Here is a 9,126-nt window from a genome sequence, read left to right as displayed (position 1 = left end):
CCCTTAATAGAAAAACTGTAAACGATATTGTAGAATTTGATTGTCACGATATTCGTTTTCGATTGCTATATGCGTGTGCCACGAGGCGTCAGTGGGTTAAACAGCAATAGAAAAAATCACGATTGTTCCTTCTTTGATAGCTGCACGCGTGTGATGCGAGGCATCAGTGTGTTAGACAGTAATGGAACGTTATACAAGTTCTCGTAAAGTCAATGATCTTAACGGAGCTGCCTTGATCTGCGCTTGCTTGGATTTTAGTCACGTTAATTGGCTACGGCGCGTGTCTATACTTCAATAGTAAATACGTACGCGTACTAGAGCCAATGAGTGCCGTTCAATTTAAGCTTACGCGAGTATTTTCGAATCACTGTGGGAAATAATAATAGAATCCAAATTCGAAGTCGAAAATACGAGTTAGCGCTTCTTCTCTACCGTCACCTCACCACCTCGTACCGCCACAATGCTAGCTGAAAGATGGCGAAGACTGCTTAAAAAGTGTGTGTTCGCGTTTGCGGAGGTATTTAACATTGATTGTTTTTGGAAGATACAGAGTGGGTATTTTTAAAAATTTTCGGAAAACGTGAAATCCTGACACATCAGAAGAATCAAAAATGGTGATCTGATAGGTGAAGATCTGAATGAAAATGTCAGTGCAGTGCCGTCTATCACTGTACTAAATTTATTTTTATTCTTTATTCAATCCTGCAATCCTTAAATGATACATTATTTAAAAGAATATACAACCTTGGAAGATTATACATTTTATGAAGCTGTTTTTGTCAGAAAAGTGAAGTGCAAGGAGTTAAATGGTTAGTGTAATATTAGCATATTTTTAATTGCAAGTTAATGTTTCAGTTATTATTTGCTGATCGCAGAATTAGATAAATCGTGTGATATCAGACCATATCATTAAAACGTTGCAGGATTGCATTGTTTGTTTCCAGTTTAATGCAAATCATCCGAATATCTACAAAAATCTATACAAAAATTATTTGTTGATATGAAAAGTTACAAAAATGTAGTATAAAAACTTTACGAAGGTAAGCTCTTTCTCATTTTTCTTCATACGAAAAAAGTACTCAGTGTTTGAAAAATATTGAAAATTAATTAAATTTTCTATACGAATTTCACAAAAATTGCATGCAAACTTGTAAAATTTTTTTTGAAAATACAACAACTATTTCAATCAGGTTTGAAATGAAAAATAGCTTTTTATGTTTTTATCCACCTTCCTTTTGAGATATTTTTTCCTGTGAGGAGTTCGCTCTTGAATTGTAAAATTCAATCTTAAACTCAAGAAATCAATAAGTTGCTATTGAATTTTATATGAACAATGGAATTTTATGATAAATTCCATGCTTCACAGGAATATTACTTAATGCTATTGTTTATATTGATCGCAAATATTAACAAAAACATTAACTTGTAACTAAAAATGCAGCAATGTTATACTAACTTTACTCAGTAGCAGAAAAGTACGATTCAACTCCTTGCCCTTCGCCTTCACCATAAAGCAGCTGCATAAAGTGTATAAGCTTTTAATGTTTTATATGCTTTTAAATAATGTATGGTTTAAGAACTGTAGGATTAAATCAATTATGGCAACAAATTCACTATAGTGATTAACGGCACTGCACTGACATTTTCAGTCAGATCTTCATCTTTTAGAGCATACAGACCACAATTTTCGATTTTTTCAGATTTACGGATGTATCGGATTTTTATGTCCCCCGACAATTTTCGTCCTTATCCAAAAATATTATAAAGATTTTGTTTTTTCCTCAATTACGATGTAGTTTCTCAAAAAGAGCTTCTTCAATTTTTATGAGGCTTTTATATGATACTCTTTTTCTATATTTTGGTTTAAATTGGTGAAACACATCAGTGTTATTTTTTTAAATTGACTCTCAACTACTGACCTGATGTTTGAGACAAAAATTGAATATTCTTGTTTTTTACAAGAAAATATGCACAGGTATTTTAATTTTAATTTTACTTTTGTTAAACAAATTTGTTTGTAATTACAAGTAAGAAACGATCGCTATTTGTATATTATTAATTTAGATTCTCTAAAAAGGGCACGCAGTGATAGCCGAAACGTCAGAATATTAATAAACGAACTTTCCAGTCATTTGTTTTTTATTCTTTTAATTTAATGAAGACCGTAAGACTTGCAAAAAATTCTTTCTTATATTTACATTGATGGTCGAAGAAAAGATTAATTTGATTCTTTTCAAATCTAATTATCTATTAAAATATCATTTTTCAATCAAAAATAATATAAGCAGATTTTACCCTAACAGAAATTAATTTCCAACAAAAATAGGAATTTTTAGAAAATGATGGAATTCTCAATCCAAAGGATTAATTATAAAACAAAAAAGATCAAGTTTTAGTTATAAACTTGTTATCACAGCCACACAAAAAAATATTCTTCTGAGTCTGGAGGTCAGGGCATGTTCACTATGTATTTTTTGAATTGCAATCAGAGGTTAAAAAACCCAACATGTCAGGGTTTTGACATAACCTTAAAAAACCTCATAATTTTTTTTAAATATGTTTTTCCGGATCTGAAGGTAAGAACACATTCATTATATGTTTTTAGGGTCGCTGAATCCAAATCCGAGGTCCAAAAAGCCCCAGCACATCAGGGTAATCTAAGCTATTTGACGCTTCAACGTTTTGACTTCAGCATTAGAGCTACCCAATGAACACCGCGAGGAGGTTCCACGATCGGATTTTGTACATCATGATAGTCCTTAAAAGGGGACTTGGGAAAAAAATTTGAATTTGTGGAATGCTTACCAAGAATAAATATGAATGATTAGATAAATTAATGGTATACATGGTCTGACCGCCGGACTCAAAACAAAATTTTATGAGGTTTTTTCAGGTTATGTCAGAACCCTGACGTGCTGCAGTTTTTTTGGACCTCTGGTTCGGATTCAACGACCCCAAAAACATATAGTAAGCATGGTCTGACCTCCCGAACCAGGAAAGGATTTTTGTGTAGCTGTGTATTCAATGAAAAATGGGATAGTTCAGTTTGTACTTAAAAAAATTAATTTTCTACCAAAAAAAGTGTAATTAAAAAAATACCTGACTTCTCTACCAAAAGAGATAAGTTTTGTTACTGAATAGTTAAATCTTTAACGAAAAAACATCGATTATCAACCAAGAGGATTAATTTTGTACCAAAAAAGAACAATTTTAAAAACAATAGTTGAACGATTAACCATAAAAGATCAATTTTCAATTTAAAACATCAGTTTTTAAGCAAAAATGGTCTAATTGAATTTTCTTTTTAAAAAATTAGTTTTTGACCAACTAAATAAGAATTTTGAAGAAAATAATTGAATCTTTAATGAAAAAGATGAATTTTCAACCAATAATATTATTTTTCCACCAAAAATGACGAATTTTCAACAAAACCTATCATTTTTCAAAAAAAAATAATATAAGTAGATTTTAACCGTACAGAAATTATTTTTAACAAAAAATAGGAGTTCTAAGAAAATAGTTGAATTCTTAATCCGAACGATTAACTTTTGACAAAAAAAGTGTACCTTTCAGAAAAATAGCTGAATTCTCTACCAAAAACAGATGAAATTGTTATCAAATAATTAAATTTTTAATTAAAAAAGATCGTTTTTGAACCAAAAATGGTGTACTCGAATTTTATCTTAAAGAAATTAATTTCTAAGAAACAAAAAAAGAAATTTTAAACAAAATAATTGTATCTTCAATCAAAGAGGTGAATTTTTAATCAAGAAGGTTAATTTTCTACAAAAATAGAGGAATTTTAAACACAAAATTAATTTTTAATTAGAAATATTAATTTTTTACCAAAAATGGGTAGTTAAATTTTTACTTCAATAAGTTAACTTTGAAAAAAAGAATGGCCAACAAATTAGTTGAATTCTTATTTAGGAAGATGAATTTTCAACCAAGAAGATTAATTTTTTATGAAGAAACAAGAATTTTTAATAAAATCCATACATTTTCAAACAAATAATTAATTTCTCAACTAAAAAATATTAAACTTCAATTAAAAATATTCATTTTCTACAAAAAATAGCATAGTTGAATTTTCAGCATAAAAAATAATTTTCAACAATAAAATAGTGTTATAAAAATTATTTCGAAGGAAGTCGAATCCATTTGAAAGCAGGCAGGTTCTGAACTCCAAGTTGGAGAGTTTATCAGCCCGGTAAGAAGGAGTGAATTGAATCGAATAAATATGTGTACACATATCGTAGAATTTCAACCGTTTTTAATGCGGAATCAGTCTTCTATTTGAAATATGCTTTTTAATACCTTTTATCGGAAAAGCATTGTGTCCCTTTTCAATTTTATTTAATGTGAGGAAAATTTCAACTAAAAAGTGTTTACACTTTAATTATGTCTTGGACGATTAAAATTGAAGTCAACTTAATACTGTTTAATACTAGGAGACAAACGAAAAAATTGGAGAAAATTTATTTCTCTCGAGCGATTGAAGATTGGAAGCAAACTAATGACATTGAATTGCATCAGCTGACCTCGAAATTTGAGGTCAATTGAATGCTATCTGCCGACTACAATTTTCGAGCAGATAAATAGTATTTCATTGCTTTCACAAAATTTGGTAACTGAAGTCAATCGAATTACTTTTGTGGAGTTTTTATGTGCATAAAACCATAGATATTAAATCGTTTTAAAATGTGATGCCAATTTAATACGTTCTCATGCGTGAAACGCCGGAAGTTACACTTCAAACTGTATATTATATTTAAAAACCAAGTTTGTTGCAGCTTTGTTAAAATTGTACCCAAATACCTGACTCTGAGACCCCGAAGGATTTTCGTGTCCTGAAAACGAATCCGTTGTCTAAATTTTTCCTTAACGTCAGGTTTTTAAAATATCCTAACCTGAAAGTGCAAAATGCCTATTTTTAGATACATTTGGGGCTAATAGAGTGATAATTAATTGATAATTTCTGTCACTCTTATATGTAAGTTTCGTCACATTTTATAAAAAGTTAATTATAAAACTGCGTCATCGCTTTTCTGTGGATATCACGAGAAAGTTATTCTTAATTGAACAAATTTAATTATCTACTACTATAAAATACTTGAAACGCGAGATATTTCTTACGATATTATCTACAATATACATCTAAAAGAATTAATGTATTCAACAGATATGTCTCTGAAATAAATACTTTTCAACAACGCAATTTTATTATTTTCTTATGAGACACATTTATAGAATAATATAGAGGAATCTTCAAATTCACCTGTTTATAGGTTAGAAAAAAATGGTAATAAACCAATTCCGTTTTATTGAGCGAGCTACATATTTTGCACACACAACAATTCTGATCAATTCCGTTTCGTTTAGTACCTTCTTTGACTACACTTTAATCGCATTCGAATCCTTTCGTTGGCGCTGCACTCATTCCAATCGCTCCCGTATCACTTTTCGACGTTCTTCAGCATTGAAATGATATTTTCAAATATAGGATAGAAAACCAATGGAAACATTTCCATTGTAATCAATTCGAACCTTCTTACCGGGAGAAAGGGAATAATGATGTTTTAGATCAAATTTGTGAGAAGTTTTTTCCATTGTAAGACAAAATGATTAGAATTTTGACATCTATGTTTAAAAGAATAATTTTTAATCGATGAGATTAATATTCTACCAAAAGATAAATATAAATCATAACTTAATTTTTTTTAAATTGATAATATTTGAGCAAAGCAAACATTTTACGATAACGAGATGAATTCTTGTATACAACCCTACTAGATTTTGAAATTTTCATCCTTTTGGAGCGCGTTCTAATGCTTGAAATAAAATTTTTGTTTTTAATTTAATAGAGGTTACGTCTGGCATCTGCGATCGGCTTTAAAAGCGATTGGAATCTTTTAATTTTCGCCGCCTAATGATGATTAAAAAACGAAGGATAAAAAGGGTATTCTTGGGGATTCAAAATTTTTAATACCTTTCAATGCAAGGCTTTTTACCGGGAAATTACTGATCTTTTCTTTCACTTTGTCTTGCCATAATGCGGCTGAAATGACGCGGTGCCTTTAGTTTTCTATCGTGGATGCTCTCGGAGAATCCCTCGACGCCATTTTGGCCTCGTGTCATTCGTTGTTCATTTTTTGTCATAAACCCTTTTCAACTTAACTATGGGTAATTAAATGTACCTATGTTACCAATGCTCGGAACCTTTGTAGTATCGACTTAGCATTCAGCTAAAATATAACTGTAAACCAACCGCCCTTTTTTGCTACCTTCCTCACAGATCGTTTGTAGCTATGTTCTGTCGAATGGTGTAATAAGCTACCAGATCCCTACTTTGTAAACTGTAGTTGTCCCCAACATGGTTCTGACTGCCTTCTGCCTGTCACGCACTTTGTAAATCCCGCTAACTTACGCACTTTCGTAATTTTATAAAATTAATAGTGCACGCCGCTTTATGTTTCATTTGGAGTAATTTATTCACGAATAAAAGCTATTTTCGCCACCATGCATTTTTTCTAAGTAGGCTAAACCCTCCCTTCTACCATTTTGTGTTTAAGGTTTGAAGGTAGCCCCGGCGGAAAATCTTACCCATGCCGACTTCGTTGAGTTTTGAATGTCTGACATGAAAAATAAACTTTAACCGTCTCAAATGATACTATAAAACCAGTTTACTCAATTTTGGCGGATTCTTTCCAAAACAAATTTTCTTTCGGGTAACGGTTAGAAAGTGACCTGCTATGCAATAATTATTCATTTTTATTATTCTTTGAATGTCTAAAGATCTGGCATATGAAAAAATAGTTTTTAAATTCTTCATGTAAGTTTTATAATCAGACTAATATAAATAATTCTTTTAAATTACAGATCTGAACCCAAAAGTACTGAAAGAGAGATTTTTAGCATTCACAAAAGAGTTTGACGAAGTTACGAAACATCAGCGTACATTCTCAGTTCCAGATGCTCGATTACGAGAAGAATTGCGAAAGGAATTAAATCAGTCTCTCACACCTTATTATACCAGCTTCTACAATAAATATCGGAAGGCCTCTTTCTCAAAGAATCCTGGGAAATACATCAAGTATACGCCAGAGCAAGTCTCGAGTGCAATCAGAACGTTCTTCGATGGAGTTTTCTAAACTTATTTGTTGCAATCTTATTATATGTACACGGGAAGAAAGTTGTAAAAATCAGTTTTTACTATAGTTAGTCAATGCGCAAAATAATTTTTTTAAAGTCAGCAATAAACCGGACATATTAGCTTTAGAGAATTACACTTCAGCTTTTTCTACTCAAATAAACAAAATCAAACTAAATATTCGGTTCAATAATTTAAAACACAAACGATCTTTCGCTGGTGGTGGTATCCGCTTTCGGCTGTCGACTCCTATCGATGGTCGGAATGGAAGACTTGCCGACTCCTGTTAACAGTCGGTGGCTTAGCTGGTCATCAGCTCCTGCTGATGATCCGGTGGTAGGCGTTCCCAGAACCTTCACTGCGCTTTCTTTTCCAATAGCTCATTCCCATCCAAAAGAATCTCCGAGTACTGATTGTCGAAACAGCCCGCAAGAATGCCCTTGGAAGGATACTGAAGCTATTGTTCAGTATAATAAACGCCTACCGGTTACAGCTTGATGGAGCAAGCCGTTTATTATACAGAGTGAAGTGTGAAGAAGCGAAAGCGAAATTTGTTGAGAACTCAAAAAATATTCTTTGTATGAAAATCCTCTTAAAAGAGCAGATTGTAGTATCTCGTCGATAAGGTGAAGTGAAGAAACTCAATGTTTAAAATAAAACTTTGATTTATTATCTCTTTTCTCTAGGCTGATATTCAAAGTGAGATGAAGATGGTTCATGCGATCTCAAGCTAGTCGAAAGGCAGAGTGCTAGACAATAAAAATAACCCTCAAAAGAAACGAAGGTACAAAAACGCCACCAAATAATAAATTTATACTAGCATTAAATACAAAATTATAGTGGAATGGAGCCATACAAATTTCACAAGAGAATGTTGTGAGGTCACTAAAATTCGCCGCTAAGCAGAATATACATTTCATTAGATAGCACTGCATCACACGCTATATAGTAAAATACGTCACATTATTTGTGCGCTTTACTTGAACTTTACTTTAAAATTTTTATTTTACATATGATCTGTAATTAATTTATTTATATATTTTGTTGAATATTCATATACTTTTTTCAAAAATTCATCTCTAGTTGAAAAATCCTTTTTTTCTTCTTAAATTACATTTTTAACTGATTTATAAATTTAGCCAGTTCGAAATTCATCTCTTCAGTTCGAAATTTTATTACTTTTCATTTAAGACTGAACAGAAATATATTTTTTCATGAATAATTCTATGCTAAATGAGCATGAAAAAGATTCACAATAACAAAACCAGACTTCAAAAGTACCTCCCTTTCCGGCTGATTGGAGATAAGAAATAATAATTGGAGAAAAGATAGATGAAAAAGTGAACCAAATTCTTTCAAATTCATAGTTTTTTTTCTTCAAAATTAAACTATTTAGTAAAAAATACTTTTTTTGCTGAAAACTTAATTATGTCAGTTCAAAATACACCTATTTTATGAAAAAAATTTACCTATTTGCTTGAAAATATTTTGTTTAAAATTTAATTATTTGGCTTATTATTTGACTTTTTATTTCATATTTGAACTATTTGGTTAAAAATTAATCTATTGTGTTAAAAATTAATTTGTTTGTTAACAATTAATTTTTTAAAGTAAACATTTTATTAATTCAGCTGATCATTCTTCTTTTTTGTCCAAAAATTTAGTATTTCTTGGAAAATTAACCTTCTTGTAGAAAATAAGTTAATATTTTTTAGGAATATTTTTTCGGAATTTTAACTACTTTATAAAAATACTGGTTTTCGGGTTAAAAATTAATCGCTTCAACGAAAAGTGTTACAAAATTTTCCGTTTCAATAGTTTGCAGAGAAAGAGATAAAGAGAGCGGTCCTTCATGAATAAATTTCTCCAATTTTAACACAATGTCAGTCAATTGAAAACTTTACATTTTTCCTATCAGGTGCCGCAATGATTACATTTGCTACAAGATATTACTTTTTTACTCAGTGAAAGCAGTC

At 30.8% G+C, this 9,126-nt stretch overlaps 1 protein-coding gene across 11 annotated transcripts in view; it reads left to right on the top strand.

Annotated features, from left to right (window-relative positions):
* LOC117171308 (exocyst complex component 7) overlaps positions 1-7,328 on the top strand; it is a 336,468-nt gene extending 329,140 nt beyond the window's left edge. For 9 of the 11 annotated variants that reach the window (XM_033358480.1, XM_033358484.1, XM_033358483.1 and 6 more), the window contains one exon: positions 6,880-7,328. In XM_033358480.1, coding sequence (XP_033214371.1) covers positions 6,880-7,151 — 272 coding nt within the window. In that variant the 3' untranslated portion in view covers positions 7,152-7,328. The remainder of the gene's footprint in view (positions 1-6,879) is intronic. The other 2 variants (XR_004466862.1, XM_033358486.1) reach the window with 2 other exon arrangements.
* The last annotated feature ends 1,798 nt before the right edge of the window (positions 7,329-9,126 follow it).

The sequence above is a fragment of the Belonocnema kinseyi genome, chromosome 4 (genome assembly GCF_010883055.1).
Source record: "Belonocnema kinseyi isolate 2016_QV_RU_SX_M_011 chromosome 4, B_treatae_v1, whole genome shotgun sequence".
Lineage (NCBI taxonomy): Eukaryota > Metazoa > Arthropoda > Insecta > Hymenoptera > Cynipidae > Belonocnema > Belonocnema kinseyi.
The sequence above is the reverse complement of the archived record's forward strand: the minus strand, read 5'-3'. Positions and strand labels throughout refer to the sequence as shown.